The 19,787-nt window shown below is 52.7% G+C and overlaps 9 protein-coding genes across 9 annotated transcripts; 6 read left to right on the top strand and 3 right to left on the bottom strand.

Moving 5' to 3' along the window:
* Nucleotides 1-1,236: 1,236 nt before the first annotated feature.
* Nucleotides 1,237-3,918, bottom strand: LAESUDRAFT_668582 (transcription factor). Its single transcript, XM_040905380.1, has 5 exons — nucleotides 3,764-3,918; nucleotides 3,678-3,709; nucleotides 3,455-3,624; nucleotides 1,561-3,407; nucleotides 1,237-1,503 (listed from the first exon to the last, which is right to left on the bottom strand). Exons 1-5 carry the CDS (start codon nucleotides 3,791-3,793, stop codon nucleotides 1,423-1,425), a joined length of 2,160 nt encoding a protein of 719 aa, XP_040770214.1. The 5' UTR covers nucleotides 3,794-3,918; the 3' UTR covers nucleotides 1,237-1,422.
* A 534-nt stretch (nucleotides 3,919-4,452) lies between these two features.
* On the top strand, nucleotides 4,453-6,702 carry LAESUDRAFT_709904 (phosphatases II; the record flags this gene model as incomplete). Its single annotated transcript, XM_040906735.1, has 5 exons — nucleotides 4,453-4,493; nucleotides 4,555-4,798; nucleotides 4,853-4,945; nucleotides 5,001-5,612; nucleotides 5,665-6,702. The coding sequence occupies 5 exons, from the start codon at nucleotides 4,453-4,455 to the stop codon at nucleotides 6,700-6,702; spliced, it is 2,028 nt and encodes a 675-aa protein (XP_040770213.1).
* Nucleotides 6,616-8,370, bottom strand: LAESUDRAFT_689448 (uroporphyrinogen decarboxylase). The gene is made up of 4 exons (XM_040906021.1): nucleotides 8,219-8,370; nucleotides 8,106-8,165; nucleotides 7,551-8,053; nucleotides 6,616-7,491 (listed from the first exon to the last, which is right to left on the bottom strand). Exons 1-4 carry the CDS (start codon nucleotides 8,271-8,273, stop codon nucleotides 7,021-7,023), a joined length of 1,089 nt encoding a protein of 362 aa, XP_040770212.1. The 5' UTR covers nucleotides 8,274-8,370; the 3' UTR covers nucleotides 6,616-7,020.
* A 133-nt stretch (nucleotides 8,371-8,503) lies between these two features.
* Nucleotides 8,504-9,071, top strand: LAESUDRAFT_639018 (uncharacterized protein; the record flags this gene model as incomplete). Its single annotated transcript, XM_040903511.1, has 4 exons — nucleotides 8,504-8,538; nucleotides 8,599-8,662; nucleotides 8,721-8,845; nucleotides 8,897-9,071. 4 exons carry the CDS (start codon nucleotides 8,504-8,506, stop codon nucleotides 9,069-9,071), a joined length of 399 nt encoding a protein of 132 aa, XP_040770211.1.
* Nucleotides 9,072-10,055: 984 nt separating this feature from the next.
* LAESUDRAFT_12318 (MFS general substrate transporter) lies at nucleotides 10,056-12,434 on the top strand. The gene is made up of 12 exons (XM_040901257.1): nucleotides 10,056-10,165; nucleotides 10,225-10,435; nucleotides 10,496-10,582; nucleotides 10,640-10,710; nucleotides 10,768-10,860; nucleotides 10,920-10,968; nucleotides 11,030-11,181; nucleotides 11,243-11,428; nucleotides 11,482-11,541; nucleotides 11,596-11,892; nucleotides 11,947-12,003; nucleotides 12,065-12,434. The coding sequence occupies exons 1-12, from the start codon at nucleotides 10,156-10,158 to the stop codon at nucleotides 12,313-12,315; spliced, it is 1,524 nt and encodes a 507-aa protein (XP_040770210.1). The 5' UTR covers nucleotides 10,056-10,155; the 3' UTR covers nucleotides 12,316-12,434.
* A 128-nt stretch (nucleotides 12,435-12,562) lies between these two features.
* LAESUDRAFT_740032 (DHS-like NAD/FAD-binding domain-containing protein) lies at nucleotides 12,563-13,703 on the top strand (the record flags this gene model as incomplete). Its single annotated transcript, XM_040911057.1, has 6 exons — nucleotides 12,563-12,742; nucleotides 12,858-12,924; nucleotides 12,975-13,132; nucleotides 13,163-13,219; nucleotides 13,243-13,484; nucleotides 13,545-13,703. The coding sequence occupies exons 1-6, from the start codon at nucleotides 12,613-12,615 to the stop codon at nucleotides 13,701-13,703; spliced, it is 813 nt and encodes a 270-aa protein (XP_040770209.1). The 5' UTR covers nucleotides 12,563-12,612.
* Nucleotides 13,704-13,787: 84 nt separating this feature from the next.
* LAESUDRAFT_12207 (uncharacterized protein) lies at nucleotides 13,788-14,323 on the top strand. Its single transcript, XM_040901252.1, has 2 exons — nucleotides 13,788-14,170; nucleotides 14,226-14,323. The coding sequence occupies exon 1, from the start codon at nucleotides 13,877-13,879 to the stop codon at nucleotides 14,156-14,158; it is 282 nt and encodes a 93-aa protein (XP_040770208.1). The 5' UTR covers nucleotides 13,788-13,876; the 3' UTR covers nucleotides 14,159-14,170; nucleotides 14,226-14,323.
* A 767-nt stretch (nucleotides 14,324-15,090) lies between these two features.
* LAESUDRAFT_753747 (incomplete iron reductase) lies at nucleotides 15,091-17,352 on the top strand (the record flags this gene model as incomplete). The annotated part of the gene is made up of 8 exons (XM_040911804.1): nucleotides 15,091-15,720; nucleotides 15,774-15,843; nucleotides 15,905-16,089; nucleotides 16,171-16,440; nucleotides 16,499-16,643; nucleotides 16,701-16,868; nucleotides 16,922-17,279; nucleotides 17,337-17,352. The coding sequence occupies 8 exons, from the start codon at nucleotides 15,091-15,093 to the stop codon at nucleotides 17,350-17,352; spliced, it is 1,842 nt and encodes a 613-aa protein (XP_040770207.1).
* A 542-nt stretch (nucleotides 17,353-17,894) lies between these two features.
* Nucleotides 17,895-18,854, bottom strand: LAESUDRAFT_709900 (uncharacterized protein; the record flags this gene model as incomplete). The annotated part of the gene is made up of 4 exons (XM_040906734.1): nucleotides 17,895-18,329; nucleotides 18,380-18,535; nucleotides 18,601-18,693; nucleotides 18,750-18,854. 4 exons carry the CDS (start codon nucleotides 18,852-18,854, stop codon nucleotides 17,895-17,897), a joined length of 789 nt encoding a protein of 262 aa, XP_040770206.1.
* Between the last annotated feature and the right edge of the window lie 933 nt (nucleotides 18,855-19,787).

Here is a 19,787-nt window from a genome sequence, read left to right as displayed (position 1 = left end):
TCCACTGCACAGAGCAGGTAAGTCACAATGATGAACACCGGCGAATAAGTACCTAGTTCTTTCTGTGCATCGAAGCTGTCCACTTACAACTGGAAATTGATCAAACAGATGCCAGTGCATCATACAGATCCCTTCTGAACTCACTTCATGGAAACCATCATGTACAAAGTCAAACACTGCAATGGCAGACACACAAGCCAAACTACATCGATGCCCAAACAATAGACTCCAAACCGATTACCATACGTTTTCAATGGTCTCTTCCTATATGATGCATTCGAGCGAGATCGGTCAAACTGCGCAATGGAAGTATGCGAGCAAAGAACAATAAAGGCAGTGGCAGGCACGTCAAGCATGATCGATGAAACATTCGAGGACCACGTGGAATCGAGGGAACTCACAGGTTGCGTACCTCTGAACGTCACTGACAAACGACGAGACAGCAGGACAGGCAATCCGTATCGAGGTGAACATCCATGTATATCATTTGTCGAGCATATGCATGACCTATGAATACTACCTCCAACCGGAGGAGAGCAGTAACCAATTGAGGGATGCGACCGTGCACACTCTGAGATGTCTCCCGAGTCCCGAATGTGCAACCGGCGGCCGAGGTATAAAGAAACAGAGCACGTCGAATAAGAACACGTTAATAGCGAGAAGCGCTGTGAACGAACGTCAAAATCAGAGCATAGACCATTTAATAAATGCCAACTACTCACCATGCACCGCTGCGAGGAAGTACATAATTAAGCGACGTGAGCATATATAAAGCAATAAGTACACGCTAACAGCGAGAAACACTGCAAATCAACATCGAAATCATTACAGACTACTCACCATGCACTGCCGCGAGGAGGTACGTAGAAAACGCCATCGAGCGACGTGAGCGGATAGAAAGCAAGAAAGCTCAACAGGGCTCAACAGGGGCAGCGCGATGACGAGGAGGAGGGGCGAACGTTACGTAAACTACTTCCTAAAAGGTGTCGAACTGCAGCGACGATTATTACGTAAGCCGTTCGCGTCCACATTCTGTCAATAGCCAAATTACTTTGTTATTTTGAAACAGATGAACACACTCAATAACCTCATTCAATGCCTTCTTGACAGCAAGTGAATCGCGCAGTAAATCTCGGGCTGACTTAGGAAATCGTCTCTATACGTGTCCAATGGGATTCTTCGACCTCCGCACTATGTTCCAATACATTCACGCATCAAAGCACCAAACGACTTTATGGGCCGTTATTTGATACTAAGTATCGTGCTCAACGTTACCCAAAGACAATCCTCTGCTATTCATGCAATGGGATGCTACAAAACTAGTGGTACAAATAGGCACTAAACATTCTGGACGTCAGAGTAGATATGGCCGTTAGGCTGATAAGATTAGGAAGGTCCATGCATCTACTGTACCTCGCACGCCTAGCTCGCGGGCACCGCCGGACGCGGGGGAGGCGCGCCCCATGTGAGTGACGACGAGCTCGGTTCCTCCGCCTCGAGAGTCTGCACAGCGCGACGCGTCAGTGTCATAGTGTATAACGCGGTAAGGGAGCGACGTACCTCGAGCAGCATGCCCAGCACGTTGTCCACCTCTGTCGGAGGAACACCTCCGCAGCCTGCCCCGATGAGGCGGCGATACTCTGTCATCCGCCCGCCCGTCCCCGCCTCTGCCTGGAACTTGACGAGCTCTTCGAACTTGCCCAGCCTGCGCTTCTTGTGCACCGCGAGTTCCTCCCGCAGACGCGAGCATTCCTGTCGGACAGCTTCTGGGTCCGTCGGGATGTCCGAGTAGAGTGTTTGAAGGTCCGAGACATCCTCTTCACCGGGAGCGGCAACGAGCTCGCCATTGTGAGCCTCGCGCACCGCTCTTTCCCGCTCTTCTTCGTATTTGACCCACTTTTCCCACCCCAGACGATATCGCTTACCCATCTTGGAGCGCAGTTCCTCCTCGAGGTTCATTAGCGTCTGCTTAGCCTGCGGCAGATTTTGCGCTTGGACTTTGAGCTGCGTGACAGATCGCTGGCTCTCGAGGATTTCGCCCTGTATGTTCCCTAGCAATGCATTTGCTTGATTGAAATCTCGCTCCTTGTCCTTCAATTCTTGATCGAATGAGCTCGCGAGACTATCCAACATCATGGCCACGTCGTTAACACAGCGCGTCGCGGCTTTCTGTCCGGTTGTCGAGTAGTGCAATGGAGGGCGATCGCCGCTCATCGGGCCGAAGGAATAATATGAGGAACCTCCTGTTGGGGGATACGCAGCTTGCGAGTTGCGGAACGACATGGCCATTGCGCGAGAGGGGAGCACCGGGGATGAACGAAACCGTTCGTCCTCCAGGATATAGTCCTCAGTCGTCTTGCCGTCACGGTTGGGAATCTTCGGGTCGGCGCCGTGGTCAATGAGCAATTTCACTAACCGCTTGCTTCGACACCGTGCGGCCATTGTTAGTGCAGTCTCTCCATCCTCGTCTTGGAAATTGATAATGTCCGCCAACTCCCTCGGATAGTCCGCTAACCGATTGAGAACAGTTTCCATGTAATAACGCGCGGCGTGCGTCTTTCCTTTCGTCATGGCCACATCGACGATATGGTGAAATACGGTCCGATTGCTGTTGTCGATATTGAGTGTCGACCTATGCAGGAGCTCGTACAGTTCGGGGAACTTGCGGACATCGTAGTTGTTCGCGAACATCACGCTGCGCATCAACGCCGTCTGGCCTGCTTTGTTCACTTTGAATATATCGGCACCGGCAGTCAGCAGCAATTTCACGATGCGAATCCGGCCCATTGCGCTTGCCCAATGCAGAGCGGTGTGCCCATCATCGTCAATGGCCATATCAGGGTCAAAGTCGGGAGGGGGTTGTATCAGAATCTCGGGTATTTGGTTGGTATCCGAAATGAAGTACTCCAGAATCTGGTCTCCATATCTTCCAGGATCGCGAGCGCCATTTTCTCCAGCCACCTCGATCTCCGCACGGTAATCATCATGCGAAGGGCGATGTTTACGTTTCCGCGACGGTTCTGGTGGTGGTGACTCGTACTCGTCCTCCATAAGAGCTGACGGAGCTGGGCTGCTGCGAATGGGTGAGGGCGTACGGGAGCTCGATGACGCTTCCGATGGCGAAGGTGTCATAGTGCCATCCTCAGAGCCGCGCACAGATAGCGTCCCAACTTCGGAGCCGTCGACCTCTTGTTGGTTGCGACGAGAAGATCTTGTGCTCATGGTGGATCCGCCACCATCAGGGCCACGACGGCTGCTTGGTTTGAGCGTCTGGGTAGCGGCGAGGTGTTTAGGAGCCGTGGGTGGACTCTTCGCCTCCGGCTGAAAGTCTATGATGGGCCGCAGGAGATGCTCGCAGTTGTACAGCTTGCATAGCTCGAGCCCACGCTCAAGTGGGATCCATGTACCTGTGGCGACGTTAGGTTGAGCCCCACAAACAACGAGAGATACTGACCCTGGTATTTGCCATAGCCACCCTGAACTTTCTCATGTTCTCCCTTCTGCACCTCGCGTTCCAGAATTCGGGTCCGCTGTGGCTTATCAAATCCGGCAACTTTAAGGATCTGGGTCGCGTTCATCCAAGAATCTGATCGGCGTCGCATCACGGCAACGCCTTTACACATCCTGGACCGATGCTTTAGCCAAGGTCGCAAAACACGCGTCAAGTTAGCTCTCACATCTCATAGACTGGGATGCCACTGTAGGTAGCCTGCGATAGGGGTAAGACCTTCTTCGACGATGGCCGTTGGTCGTGATACATCACCTTGAATATTTGGTGGTGATTGTCGGGCATGTTGACGTCGTGGGATAGTCGTTCGCTTGTCGTCGATGTGTGGAGAAGTCCCGCGTTTGTCGAAGGCGAGCGTCTTGTGGATGGTGGAGGCGAGAGAAGCCGTGACGGATGCGGGTATGTTATCCGTCGACGCGTAGGAGGCAAATGACAAACGCGCCGCGCCTCCAGCGTCACCTGTGACCACGTGCGCGTTCCGACTCGAATGCTGGCGCGCAATTTATCAGATCACGCATAGTGGGTCTATATTATCCTCCATGTCAGAATGGCCTTACATGCTTTTGCCGGGGCCCATCTGGCGGTCAGAAAAAAAAATTAAAATTTGCACGACTGGTTCTCATCGCAACGACCGTGACAAGCACGTTTCGCATCCTCAACTAAGCAGTGGCGGCCAAGGCATGGGAGTAACATTGCGACCGTTCATTCTCATTCTTTCATGCTGCAATGGCAACTCCAACGAGCATTTTTGTGCATTCACGATCGGGACATTTCAACAGCCACAACGGAGGCACGATCACGAGCTCGTCGCGCGTAAAGGGAGTGGCCGCCGCGTGTCGGTCTCGTGACTACGCGCCACATCTGGTCGCTGCAGGCCACCTCCCAGGTTGAACCATCATTAGTCCCTACCGCTCTCTTGCCTTGCCGTCGCTTGTTCCATCGATATGGCACCCCTATGCGAACCTTTGTGTCATTTCGGTGGCAGGTGCGTTGCCTTTTTGCCAAAGCGAAGTACCATCATGTTGATGAACCGCACTCCCACTTAGGCTGTACTTTACCTCATTCATGGACCCTCCCAAGCCTGATGTCCTCAATTCCCTCCTGGATCATGATCCTGAGGATGCGCCACCCTTACGCGATATTGGGTCCTTCATACCAGATCGCGACGCGAAGTACTACTACTTCACGATGGACGACCAGCTGCTCTACGTGTCATTCTTCCAAGACTGGGGCCCGCTGAACCTGGCAATGGTATACAAAGCATGTATCCTCATTCATGAGCTGCTACAGGTACTCGATCAGCGGACGACCTATAGACTGCCACACTCACTGTTACACTGACAGGACGAGACCTTGGCTAACCACCGGCTCGTCCTCTATTCATCCAGTGATCCTCGACGGAAGGCGAACGCCGCATTGCTGATGGCACTCTACGTTGTAAGCTTGCCGTAAGACTTGTGGTCTGTACATGCTCATCTACCTTGACATCAAGATGATCGTGCAACAACGGCCTCCATGGGAAGCCTTCCATCCAATAGCCGAGATCGAGTTCATGCCGTTCCGAGATGCCGGTAGAGGCCGCTCGGACTTCAACCTCAGCATACAAGACTGTCTCTGGGGCATCTACAAGGCAATGCAAAACGGCCTCTGTGATATGAATGAATTCGACGTTGAAGAATACGAGTACTATGAGAAAGTTGAAAACGGAGATTGGAACTGGATCACTCCAAACTTCATAGCGTTTGCCTCTCCTGTGGACCTGGCTTGGGTCCGAAAGGAGAAAGAACGGGAGCAGTCGAACTCTGGTAACGCAATCGCTTCTACACCAAAACGGGCACCGGCCCTGCAACAACGGGCACCGGCCCTGCAACGACGGCTGCCTGTTCCATTCCTGAACTGCTTGGACTACTTTCAGAAGGCTAATGTCAAAATCGTAGTACGGCTAAACCACCCCTTATATGACCGACAGGAATTCCTAGACCGAGGCATCAATCACCACGAGCTGTATTTTGATGACGGGACAAACCCAACTGACGAGATTGTCAGAAAGTTCCTCAACATCGCTGATGAAGTCGTTGAGGCAGGTGGTGTTGTAGGCATCCATGTGCGTCTGTTGATTCTTTAATTCTCTCACGCTTACACTTCTGTTCCCGCAGTGCAAAGCTGGCTTGGGTCGCACAGGTACACTGGTCGGTGCATACCTCATCTGGAAATACGGCTTCACTGCATCTGAGGCAATCGCCTTCATGCGCATTGCTCGTCCGGGCTGTGTCGTCGGGCCACAACAGCAGTATCTCTACCTCAAGCAGCTCGAGTTTTGCAAATGGTCTGTCTATGATGAGATGAAGAAGTTGCAGGTTCCTCCTGTGGCACCTGCTGCCGTCGCTGCAGTGATGGTTCCAGCAACGCCACCTGCAGAGCCTGAAGACCGTATGGATGTGGTGGAAGAGGAGCCCGCTGCCACCGTAGCATCTGTGGCCGTCGTCCCTTCCGCGCCACTCCCGGTTCCGCCAGTTACTCCCAGTCGCCACGTTGCGCGTGCTGCAGCGCAAGCGAGTGAGATTGCACCACCCGCACAGCCGCGCAAGACGCCCACAGGGAAACGCGTCGCCTCGGACTCCGACGGGGACGAGGAGGACGACGTGCTTCCTGCTCTCAATGTCACACCGACAGCCATGCGACGGGTCAAAGCGAAGCCTGCGTCTGCGAGAGCACCTGTGAACCGCGGGAGCGCCTCTGAGCGCACGACGCGGATCACACGGTCGGTTGCTGGCGTCGCCGCTCGCACGACGAGGCAGTCGGCTGTACTGGCAACGACAAAGCCGGTCAAGGTGGACGGAAAGTCCCCTGCCAAAATCCCAAGACTTGCTAACGGCCCGAGCGCAAGAAGTGCCGCAGCGCGGAAGCCTGCCGTGCCACCCACCACGCGCGTGCTTCGGTGCCCTCCATCTCCGCCGCCCTCTCGCCTGCCCACCCTTGTGGCGAAGCGTGCGCATGCCAACTCCATGAATTCCATGCAGGCCGTACCGACAGTGGCCGCAGCAGCAGTTAAGTCGGCCACGGCCGTGGCCGACGCATGGATGACGAACAACGCAGCCGCAGTAGTCGTCCCTGGGTCTAACTCTGCACGACCGAACCTGCGGAGGGTGCGTCGCAGACGAAGTAGCTTCAATGAGGCAGACGTTGTCGCATGACGTTGTAGCCTGATCTCCCTCGGTCTACTTTCTCGTTCTTGTATTGTGCATAGGATTTCCGCTACGCTATCGATATCTACCGCTGTCTGGTCAGTCCCGTGGTCGTTGCGCATTCGTCCCCGTCATCTCATCTACTCTCCCATTTACCCTGCAAACTGGTCATGCATGCAATGGATCGCGCTCCTTGGCTATTGTCTTTCTAGCTATCCGGATAATATATAGATTTATGTATCATCGTGTATATATGCCGTGAGACATACAAAGAACTTCGGTCTGCCCTGGAAGCTCACACAAGATTCAACCGCTTTCATTTCTGCTTTATCGAGCCGAGTACTTGTGAACACACTCAAAGAACCAGCGCAGATCCTCCGGGTCCACTCCAGGAGTGATTCCATGTCCGAGATTTGCTATCCACCCCTTCGGGCCCTTCCTTCCCTTAAAGCTCTCACACATCCGCTTGACCTCCCGCTCGATCGCTTCACGCCCGCCATACAGCACGTTTGGGTCCATATTGCCTTGCAATGCGACTGAATCGCCGACGAGCCCCCGCGCCTCGGAGGGTTCGATGCACCAGTCGATGCCGATCACGTCGTACCCCGCGTGCTCGGCGATGTGTGCGAGCTGTGTGTTTGTGCCCTTCGGGAAGAGGGTCATGGGCACGACTTGGATGCCCTGCGCTTGGAGCTTGCTGCGCACGCTGGTGGCGATGTGTGTGAGCGAGGGCAGCGCGAATTCGCGGAAGTGATGTGGCGTAAGCTCGCCTGCCCACGAGTCAAATACTTGCAGGAACTAAAGCGAATGTGTTGGTGAATCAAGTAGATGGAAAGGACGATGTAAGGGAGACACACCTGCGCTCCAGCCTTGACCTGCCCGACGAGAAAATCTACGCAGACGTCTGCGATCCTCGTGAGCAGCGCCTTGGACTCCTCGGGGTACTTGAACAACCATGACTTGGCCTTCTGATACGTCCTGCTCCCGCCGCCTTCGACCATGTACGAGAACAGCGTCCACGGCGCACCGCAGAAGCCGATGAGCGGCACCTCGCCCGCGAGCCGCTGCCGCGTCATAGTGATCGCCTCGAACACGTACCCGAGCTCGGCGTCGACGTTGACCGTCGCACGCAGCTTGGCAATGTCTGCGGGCGTGTCGAGCGGGCGGGGAAAGAACGGGCCGGGGTTCATCTCGACGTCCATGCCCATCGCTTGCGGGACGACGAGGATGTCGCTGAAGATGATCGCAGCGTCGAGGAGCCCAGAGTAACGCCGGATGGGCTGCAACGTCACTTCAGTCGCAAGCTCGGGCGTGCGGCACACCTCGAAGAAGCCGTGCTGGGCGCGCACTTCGCGGAACTCTGCGCGGGAGAAATGTGAACAATGATGACTTGTTAGGGTGCGGCGACGCACCTGGGAGATATCGTCCTGCCTGCCGCATTACCCACACGGGCGCACGTTCCGTCTCCTCTCCTACAGAGCAAGCTCTTGGACAGGATTCCCTTAGGACCATGTGGGAAATGTACCTCGAGCAGCCCGCAACAGGAGATCATTCTTGAGTACAGGAAATTCGGCCGCCATGATCTGCAAAATGGTATTCGTCTTGAACGCGCCGACAGATGCAGGAACAAATTATGAGGATGGTGTAGGTCAACGCCGTCGCAGGGCTAGCGAATTGTGGCTGAAGGCAGAGCGTCAATATTTGATCGCGACGCGTCGCGTCGCGTGGCGGACGCGCCACCAGCGCCATAATTTCTCCAGCTGCAATTACCTGCGTGCTCTACTGTGCTTCGATAAACACTAGGACGACTATGCCTATCATCAATCCAACCCAGCTCGTTGAGGAGTCTGTCTTGACCGTCTGTCCGAAATCGGGCTTCTTATTGACCCGCATATTCAACGTCAGGTTCAAGAAATCTGGGGAGTTTGATCGTCTACGGCGCGAGCTGCTGAACGAGTTTCGCAACGGTGTGGGTCATCATCTGAAGGTAGCAATCTGGACGGCCGCATAATGCTGGACATGTTTAGGAGAGCATAGAGCAACTCATGGCTCGAGTAGAAGACATCGCCAGGCAGAAGATGGAGTCTGAACCTAAACTGCAGTACATGTCGGAGACTCTGGCATCGAAAGAGCTCATGCAGGAACTCGACAGGTGCTTTATCGATGGTAATCTACATCCACACACAGCTCAACCAGCCCACAGATACCCTATTGTCGACCGCGCGGTCTCAGACGTCCGTATGCTCTCTGACCCTTCCTTCGCCGCCGGCATTCGCACATCTGTGAGGAAGATCCTACAAGAGGACAGGAAGAGAAAGGAAAACTCGGGTGAGTGCACAGGAAGGTTCGCTGAACATCAGAGTACGATCCATGCATGAAGAAGATACCTCAATCACCGCAGGCCCCCCTATCGGAAAGCCGTCTCGATCTAATGACAAGCTACACTTAGCAGTGCCGGATGGCGCAGACGACAGGGACCAGGATTCGGACGTGATGATGGATATCTCAATGTCGACAGAGTCCACTGGTGCTGATGAGCAAGAGATGAAGACCGAGCCTCCAGCGTCTGGAGGCGAAACGTTACTTGATGCTGAGACCTCGCAACAATCACCGTTGCGGCCAGACGCATCATCCGGCAAGCTGATTCGTCCAGAGAACGAGACAAAGGGCGAAAGGTGTGCGGTTGAGACACTGCCTGTAACTTCGGATAACAACAAGCAGGCGGCGGGACATCGAGAGGACTTGTCAGACCTCTCGATGAGCTCCATAAGCTCAATTAGCGAGAACTCTAGCGTGGAAATGTCCGAGCTACCTACGGTCTGAGCCGAATTGTGTGTGTTTGCTCGTTGATTGTCTTATTCGAAGGGTATACTTCTGTCCATGAATCCGCTCTGTCAATGTAGGGTCGCTTCTGACAATTACCTATATATCGTAGGGAATTCAATTATTAGGTTCCTGGCAGGGCCATATCATTGAACACCAGACATGTAGATGTCTTTGTGCCAGGCGTCCAATGGAACCTTCATCTCGCTTTTCGTCAGGCTTCTTTTCAAAGTGCGCAGGAGTCAGTTCTTGATCCCATCACGGTCAGAACATTGTCTTTATTAGTCCGCAATCAATCATCAGGTCAACTTTACCTTATGTAACCGCGGAGACAGAGCCAATCGTACGCGAGCGTTCTTGGTGAGTTGCCGTTTCTGGCTGCGACCGTCGCTTACATGCTGAAGCGAGGACTCTGCCAAGGCCAAGGCGAGCACTTAAGCGAGCGTTCCGTGAAGCTCTTCATTTCGCTAGTCATGGTCATCGACCAGCTGACTCGAGTCAGATGATGTCCTCAAATACGCGGGGCGCTCACGTCTCTGATGCTCACTTCGCCCACTTCTTTTGCTCCTGCCACGCGTCCTTCTTCCCAGGTGCTGGTCCTCCACATCATCTGAGAAGACGCGCAGATTGAATAACAAGATGGAGAAGGGTGCGTGTCGATCGAACGGTTAGGTGCGGGCCATGGTCGATGACATGATTCAGCCATAGCGACTGCATCGTCGAGCTCATTCCAGGAAGACGTATCTCAACCGATCGATGTAGAGAAGCAATGCAATTACGATTCATCGGATGGCGAGAACCATGCGGTCGATTTCAGGGCGCGCTTCCCGAACATACGTGAAGCTCAGGTGATGCGCAAGATTGACATGCGGGTGGTGCCCGTGCTCTGTATATTGTATCTTCTCGCATTTCTTGACCGGCGGGTGGTAGCATCGTTCCTCGTCTGTCCTTGTATGTTGATGGGATAGTCGTGCTTTAGCGTCAACATATCAAATGCGGCGACATTCGGGCTCAAGACCGACTTGAAACTCGAAGGGAACCAGTATAATACGGCCTTGGTTGTATTGTGAGTCTTTCGGCGGTATGGTTGTACGTGATGGTGCTTACTTTCACCGACTCTCAGCTTTGTTCCCTACGTGCTCTGCGAGATCCCTTCAAATGCACTGCTCAAGCGCTTCAAGCCACATGTTTGGCGTATGTAATCTTTTCAACTCTGCTGCTTGAACTCAGTGTCTAACGGCTTAAAATCAGTATCTCTGTGCATGTTCCTCTTTGGCCTTGTCTCAATCTGTCAAGGGCTAGTGCAGAACTATAGCGGGCTCATTGCATGTCGTTTCTTCTTAGGTACGTAACCCATCAATTCGTAGCCGATACTAATTTCAGACGCCAATCACAACACATAGGTCTGGTAGAAAGTGGCGTATTCCCTGCCTGCTTCTATTTGATTGCTATGTCAGTCATGATTTCGGACTGTACATGATTCGGAGAGATACTAAACCTCGAGCCGTTGCAGGTGGTATAAGCGTGCAGAAGCTCAAAAACGCTACTCTTTCTTCTTCTCCTCAACAACGCTTGCGGGTGCATTCGCTGGTCTCCTCGCCAGTGCGATTGGGAAGATGGATGGCATGCGAGGCTATCACGGATGGCGATGGATCTTCATACTTGGTGAGGCTCTCTATGCCTTCCCCACTGTGCCTCTTCGTGCTTAATTGTGTACCGCCCGCAGAGGGAGTGCTCACATGTATTGTCTCTGCCCTGCTATTCTTCGTGATTTCAGACTTTCCGGAGGAGGTCACATGGCTGAATCCAGAAGAGAAAGAGTTCATCAAGGCGCGCTTGCAGGAGGATGTTGGCGAGTCGAGGAGACATGATCCGCTGACATCGAGGGGCGTGCTCAGCGTGCTGAAGGATTGCAAGTACCTCTTCATGAGTGGCATGTTGATTCCACTGACCCATTGACGACAGACAAGATCATCTTAGGCGGATTCATGTACTTTGGACTTGTCGTACCTGCATATGGATATGGTACGTCCCCTTGGATATAACAACCAAGTCATTCATACAACTATGTTTTCTTAGCATACTTCGCTCCCACGATCATCAAAAACCTCGGCCACAGCAGCGTCCAAACGCAGCTCCTCTCCGTCCCGCCGTGGGCGTGCGCATTCGCCCTTGCCATGCTCGTCGCGGTCTTCTCGGATTATTTCAAGCATCGCTTCCTTTTTGTGCTCATCCCGACCGCTATCTCCTTCGCAGGGTTCCTCATCCTGCTCGTCGTGCATGACAACACGAAGCTGCAATATGGAGCGCTGTTCCTTGCGGCGATGGGCACGTATGCGGCGATGCCGATCATCGTGTGCTGGTTCAATACAAATCGTGAGTGCCGGCTGGAAATGAAATGTGGGACGTCTGCTGACTTTGGTGCTGTAGTGGCCGGACATCAAAGACGTGCGGTGGGCACTGCGTGGCAAGTTGGCTTCGGGAACAGTGCGTCGCTAGCCACTTCGCTGCGTGTTCATACGCTGACAATCTCGCGTCGTCATTTCAGTCGGTGGCATCATCGCTGTATACTCCTTCCTCTCCGAAGACGCGCCAAAATACATCCCCGGCTACAGCGTATGCGTCGCGTTCATCTGCCTGTCCGTGCTCGCCGACTGCCTCTACTTCGTCGCCCTCATTTCCGAGAACCGGAGACGAAACCTCGCGCAGCAGAACATCGGGGCAGATGAGGTTGCGCTGACGAGGGAGCAGAAAAGCAGGATGGGAGATTTAAATCCTGATTACAGGTACCTTCTGTGAAGATTATACGATTAAGTGGCGACTTTCGTGAGAGATGTTCCCCGGGGTGCATACCATACATGTACTACTATCTAGAATAGTACTTTGCCTTATAACTCATAACAGCATGATGGCGGAAACGTTGATTTTGAGTCTGAGAGAATCGCATGCCACCTACAAGCCACCACCTTCAATCACGACCAAATACTATGTAAGCGCCCAGCGGACATTTTCGAAGTGCAACGTAAACTACTAGAGACCTAACTAGTAGCACAGAATCTGGCGAGCAAGGAGCTTTGGCGCGAATAGTACCCCACCATGTCGCACGAGAACTCAATCACCGATATTCAGCCCTTCTTGTTAGAGGAAGCACAGCAATTTCGACTGGCCTTCAAAGCGGCGGAACACATCATTGTTGTGGCGGGGGCTGGTCTATCAGCTGCATCCGGTGTGTAAAGAGTTGAATATCACCTACATGTGCATCCTGAAGTCCAAGCGTGCAGGCATACCCACTTTTAGGGATGGCGGAGGCATGTGGCGCTCTCTGAATGCCGCTAGCTAAGCGACACCAGATGCCTTTGCAGCTAATCCTTCGCTCGTTTGGCAATTCTATCATTATCGTAGAACGAAGTGCATTCTACGTTTTCGCTTGCAAGCAGAGTTAACCACTTTACTTGCAGAGCGTTGATGGCTCAGCCAAACGCTGCACACAGAACACTCGCAAAGCTTTCTATTCCCCTCTATCTTAAAAAGGTGGCACCTAACGCAAAATCTTCCCACTTGATCACCCAGAACGTTGATGGGCTGTCAACTGCGGCGTTGCAATCCTTGTCTGATAGTCTGCCTCCTGCCAACAATTCTAAGAGAGCTACGATGCCGAAGACTTCCATTCTAGAGATGCACGGCAGGCTGTTCGATGTCCAGTGTACTGAATGCGACTTCTGTGAGGGGACCGCTCAGCTTCTCTTTGTGCTGCTCTCGCTACGGCAGACGAATCTATCCAGAATTATCAAGAGGCTGGAACAAAGGAGATTACTATATCACTCAGCATGCTCCCACGTTGTGCAAAGTGCGGCGCTTTGGCTCGCCCAGGTGTAGTCTGGTTCGGAGAAAAGCCTCACCATCTTGATGAGATCAATAGCTTGGTCTTTAAAGCAGACATGGTCCTCGTCATCGGCACGTCCTCCACAGTGAGCAGCAGCAACATGCGTCCATCATCGCATTCTTTCACTGAATGGCAAGCTACATAGGTACGTCCGGCGTCTACATTCGCTTACCGTGTCAGAAGGCGTGGCGGTAAGGTTGCGATATTTAACTTGGAGCCCAGTGGAGAAGACGAGAGGGCAGACTTTGTGTTTACCGGTGGATGCGAGATGGTACTGCCGGCTTTGTTTCCCGAGCTCACATGATCCGATAGTCCCTATGAATCGATTTGGTTTCATCATGAGATGTACTTTAGGCTTGGAGTCTCTCGACTGGGTATATCCCACAACAAGGACCAACCTCACTGCGAGACATTCAAACGAGAACGACTTTACTATTCAAGTTGAGATAGCGTGGATTAGATACGAAGGCCGTAAGAATGAGCGAATTCCGCCAGCCTGAGAGACTCAGACTCGGAGTTCGGTTCCGAAGAAGCGCTTCCACTGGTAGAAGGGAAGCAGGCTGGCGCCATTTGAGCTTCTTGCAACTTCTCTCTCATTCAATTTGCGATGTGCAAGATGGACGAACGCGGCACCTGAGGTCGCTCAACATGGTTCCGGCATACATTTATACTAGGGAACGGACTGTTGTGGCATATTTACTCGTCTGCACTAGTAGTGACCGAGTCGACCTAGCATTGGCACAGTCCAGCAATGAATAATTACTACATGTAGTAGGTAACTCCTTGATCTTTCTCGTTGTCTGGGTTTATGACGACTTGGACGTAGCAATTGACTCCACAACCGGACAACCACACCCACCCTAAAATGATGAACCTCCCACCAAGGGGCACGGAAGCTGTACGGAGCGGAGCCGCAACCCATTCTGCGATACCGCATCTCTTCTGGTGCCTTGACAACTAGGCGGATACACTTTACGAGACATCCATCGCTCCAGGCTCATCCTGTTAAGGCAAACCATCCACCGGGTGCTACATGCGCAGCAAGAAACATATCGCCTCGTCGCAGCACCGCAGCAGACAATTTGGAATGATCACCGCCAAGCACAACGTTCCGTTACTGACAGAATCTTCTACCATTGTCCGTTCTAGCGTCTGTGTACTTCTTGCAATTCGCAGCACCAACTGCTAAGCTTGATTGGTCTGCGATACGAGACAGGTGTTACACTCATTGTCGAACATGCGTTCTCAGCCAGGGGGGGATTTCCCCGCTTAACCATTCCTGAAGACAATGGCCTTGATTTTTTGGTTGCTGTGGCCAATCGAAAAAGCCTCAGACTAGGCTACTTCCCAGTTTCGATCGTTTTGTGAGTATTTGCTACATCAGTTGCGATCATAATAGCAGCCACCGATTGGGCCTCTCAATCCTGTCGTTAAGCATGACTACTCGCATGTCTCCCATTCGATACTAGATTCCGTTCAGCTGATCTGCAAAACTCCGTCGCAGCCAGTATAAAAGGTCAAATTGCACTGGGCAATGTCCTTCGGACCCCCCAGACTGCGTTGTACCGTTCGAAGGCTGAGCCTTCACCTTCTTTGCTCCCGTCTTTTTTTACATCCCAGCTCCTGCCGGCAGGACCATTCGTTATTCCTTGGCCCTTCAGTTCATCGACCTCCTCGGCAGGCCTTTCAGAATGCCCGTGTTGTCTACTCGAGAGGAAGGAGGAGCCAGTGGCGCAGCCTTCAACGTAGATGTTCTGCTATTCAATATCAATGTCGCACTACTCTGCTTTGCCGGTCTTTTCGTTCTTCTTGCCTTGCCCAGAGCAATTGCGCGCTTCCTTCATTCGTCTGAATGGTTTCAGGGATGCTTCTTCCATTCCGTCAAGTTCCCCGCGTCCAGTCGCTTTCTTCGCACCATCAAGCTCGACACGAACGTCTCCAGTGCAGAGAAGTTGGCTGAACTGCGTGCTATAGAGAGCACGTCTTCGTTTTCGCATTATACTCACGATGGTCCTGCGGTCTCGGCCGTCAAAGTCACCATGACGGATAGGATGCCTGCGCACATGCCTGGTTGGACTTCGATGTTCCCAGCGATTACCGCGGCTCTTTCATGGAAGGTCAGGCCGGGCTACTCGGTCGGGGAACTAGTCATTCTACTTGCATATACCGTCGTCATGTTCTATGCCTCCCTCGTGAATGTCGACCTATTCACCGATCCCGTCCGCCTCGGTATGGTTCCGACGAGCCAATTTCCAGTCCTGTATATCATGGCAACAAAGAATAACGTTTTTGGAGCTCTTATTGGCATGGGATATGAGAAGGTGAAAACTCATTTCCTTCACATTTAGAACTGATGTTGAAACTACTGTCATAGCTAAACTATCTGCATCGCTGGGCTGGTCGGCTTGTCGTCCTATCCGTCAACCTCCATGCTTTAGGTTATTGTGAGTGTAGCGATTGTATGGTGCAGTCTCGTCATTGTTGAGAACATCATGCGGCCCCTAGTCGCGATCTGGTCCCAGAACGCCGGCGGCATAGCAGCAGAGATGGACACGAACATAATATGGGGTTGTGTCGCGCTCGGAGCCATGAATATATTGTTCCTATTCTCCCTCACGGCCGTCCGGCAGACGTGCTATCAACTCTTCTTCGTCTCTCATGTCGTCTCTGCCATCGTCGTGCTCTTTGGAGTGAGTGTCTTTCCGTGATCAGTTATCTTCATCCTAGCATACAGCGCGAGATCAATCTCACGATGCTTTGATGCATTACAGACGGTATATCACTTTGATTGGGCACTTCCCTACGCGATCATAGCTTCGGTCCTGTATGGCTTTGACCGACTCGTTCGGATGATCCAAACCCGCATCACCTCAGCGCACCTACGGCCCATTCCCGAACTCGGAATGACCCGCATCGAGATTCCGTCTGTTAATGCCGGATGGCGTGCAGGAGACCATGTTCGCATCAGGGTGTTGTCTGCCGGCATGGGAACCATCGGATGGGCCGAAAGCCACCCCTTCACCATTGCGAACGTGAGCAAGGTACGTGACGCTTTCAGTTGGTGTGTATCACCGTAATGGGCTTACGCGGCATTCTTAGAATCGCAATGGCGAGGGCTTGGTGCTGCTTTGCAAGAAAGCCGGGGATTGGACGTCAAGGCTGTATGACACTGCAATGCGATCTGAATACGGCGAAGCACCTGGAATAGGCCGGACTGTGAAGGTCGTGCTCAACGGTCCCTACGGTACAATCTTCTGCTCTTGTATACCTGTACTGTAATTGACTTCCGTCTTGTGTGCAGGTGGCCCCGGACACGCAATGGTCACGAGTTTCTCGGGAGCCATGCTTGTCGCTGGTGGTAGCGGCATCACATATGCCCTCGCTACTGTGCAGGAGATGTTGCAGAAGAGCACCGAGAGCGCAAGCCATGTGCGCGTCATCGAGCTCGTGTGGAGTGTGACTGATCCATGTACGTTGTGCTCCTCGCCATGTATTTCGTTGTCCACTGACCGCCTCTCACAGCCGCTCTCTTCCCCATGCTGCCTCTCTTCAATACCCTGCTCTCTGACGCACAGTCGACCTACACCTCGCTCCGCATCTCCGTGCACTACACCAGGGCCATTATCTCTGCGGACGTCCTCAAGCCATTCGAGCGACTCCCGCTCGGACTGACGCTCTCGCCCGGCCGTCCAAAGCTACTCAAGATCCTAGAAGGCATCAGCGACCGGACCGGCCAGTCGAACGGCGTGGATGGCACTCTCACGGGTGTGCTGGCGGGCGTTTGCGGCCCGGCCGCTCTGGGCGAGGAAGTTGGTAAAGCTGTGCGGCACTTGGATGGTGATAGAAGGAGGGCTGTTGGAGGAGTTGAGCTCCACGAAGAGTGAGTCGATGTTCATTCCATCACGGAGCTTCATGTGCTGACAAGTTTCTCTTGAAGGATTTTCGGCTGGTGAAGTTGATGCATGGTATCCGGTGGAAGATTTCCTGCTGCTTGACACAGCTTGTTCGTTCATTGAACCATCCCATCCATCCTGTCATTCTCTTGTTTTACCTGCTAGCCAGGTTGTCGCGACACATGTCTCGGGCTGGTCGTGGACGACCTGAATTAATTTGTGATGCTTCGGTGAAGCAGTGAGGTACAATGTCGCCATCGACGTCGATGTACTATATGTATGTAGTAGGAAGCCGATAATGGCAACAGCGCAGAATCCGATAACAACTAGCATACGAATACAGAAAGTACAGCGAGACGACACCTCTGCATGCAGAATAGTCCGCCTCTACACCACATCCGCAACCTCAACTAAAATGAGGTAACCTCCGCCCATTCTGAAGGCAACACAGTCCGCAGTAGGTTGTTTACAAATACGATGAACGCTATATATGTTGATAGAATTTGAGAGACGGCGTGTAACGGAGTGATCCTGTATTGCCACCCATAGCAGTCAGTGCGTACCCCACGGAATTCGAAGTGGGGAACCTACTGAGCATAGCCTTATAGCACAATTACTCCCGTCTGCCTCAAATATGCCAAGGCGTCGAACACCTCCTCACACTCGCTCTGCGACAGCCTCATATCATCTTTGAGCAGGGAATAGAGCGGTCCCTCTGGCCAATCCAGCAGACCGCGGAACTTCCATTCGGTGGCAAGGCCAGCCATTCGCTCAAATGAAGAAGCTAGGTGTTCCAAACTGGGACGGCAAGATCTCAGGAACTTGTTGAAGCTCCCTACAGGCCTCTGCGTCGCAGACAGCATCGCCCAAGGTGTGAGTGATGTGATATCTTCGTGAATCCTAGTGATGTCTGGCAAAGTGTGAATGGACGGTCCCTCGCAGCTCGATGACGGACTGCGGAGACTTGTAGGAGCATCTTGGGAAATCCGAGATGATGATGCTGCCCCGCTCAATGACGGACTGCAAACACGATCATTCTGTTCACGACATGAATGAGTACTGGAGGAGTGCAAATTTCCACACGTACTATAGAAGACGTTGTCTTCCGACCTTCCTTCAAGTTCCTGTAGTAAGATTTGTGGCGATGTAGGAAACTACTCTGCTGGAGATGCCTTTTTACAATGTTGTCAATGGGCCAGGCATCATCGTATCTGTTGCTCAAGATTGGATACACCTCGATGGCCTGTATATGACAAGCTTGTCAGCATGGCCAAACCACAGGCACAAGCAGCCGGACAGCAGACGGACTTTCTCACGGATCTTTGCTATGCTTGCAGGATCCTGTTGTCTGTACGATAAGTCTTCTCTCAGATGCGCCCGTGCCAATGCATGTACATATGTCTGTTGTGCCAGGTCGAATCAAGATTGAGAGCTAGTGCAAAAGTTATGGAGCTCACCGTAATCTCCTTGAACTCCTTCAGTGGCAGTTGCATGCCTTCCTGCAGCCCGGTCCTCCAGGGAGGTCGTGGGATTCGCCGCAAGGGTATCGTCTGAGGACACATCCCAGTTGAAGAGTTATTGTCGTGTCGCATGGATTGCCGACGAGCATAATATATCATTATATATGGCGATGGAACGCGTACGATCTCACGGAAGTCGGATGCTTTCGCTTACTTGATGATCCATCGGTCTGATGCTCCCGGGGATGGCGAGCTCGACAAATGTGTTCGCGAGCGACCCAGGCCAAGAGGTTTATTCAGGTCGAACATCCTCAAACCCGCGCTGAATGACTACTAAGAAGCTTCCGAACCCATGCGGGTGATTCTCGCGGATAAGCCGAGACCCAACCGCATTTCGTGCATCACGCGATCCAATTATCCGAGGCCCAAAATCGTCTTGCGGGTTCCCCATGCCACTGCATGCAAGTTCCACTCTTTCAGCGAAACGCGAGTAGAAACTCACTAAATCTGATAACATCTGTAAGATCCGAATAGAGCGGCTTCTCGGCATTAATTGAGAGCAACGCGGACGCTTTGGCGCCGATGTAAGACGCGTTGTGACGCGTCTGTGGCTGAAGGTATTTGCGCGTTATTATTATCACTGCGGCTCAGCTAACTTAGGTATGGCTCACTCACACCATTTAACGTCAGTGAAGGGTTTGTTCAGAACCTCAATACCTACAACTGCTCAATGGAATTTGCGAAAGATATTTTTTTGAAGAGATAGTAGAGGGAACTGAAGGTCACCTCTGAAAGGTAAATTTCTGGGAGTCAATGCCTCGAAGCTCAAACATAAGTCTGGAGCAATTGGTGCATATGCATGTCTGCATATATGCTATGCATTGTTAGTTCTGAAAATCTTCTGAGGAAGGACTTATATCGCTCGCCCGGCCGGGGGGGTGTCCCGGACCGACTCGTAGATACAAACATATCGCGGCGCTCGCAAGCGTTGCGAGCCCCCATGCAGAACGCTGCATGTGTGTACAGCGATTCAGC

This window comes from Laetiporus sulphureus (genome assembly GCF_001632365.1).
Source record: "Laetiporus sulphureus 93-53 unplaced genomic scaffold LAESUscaffold_1, whole genome shotgun sequence".
Classification (NCBI taxonomy): domain Eukaryota; kingdom Fungi; phylum Basidiomycota; class Agaricomycetes; order Polyporales; family Laetiporaceae; genus Laetiporus; species Laetiporus sulphureus.
This window is presented reverse-complemented; position numbering and strand designations above follow the sequence as displayed.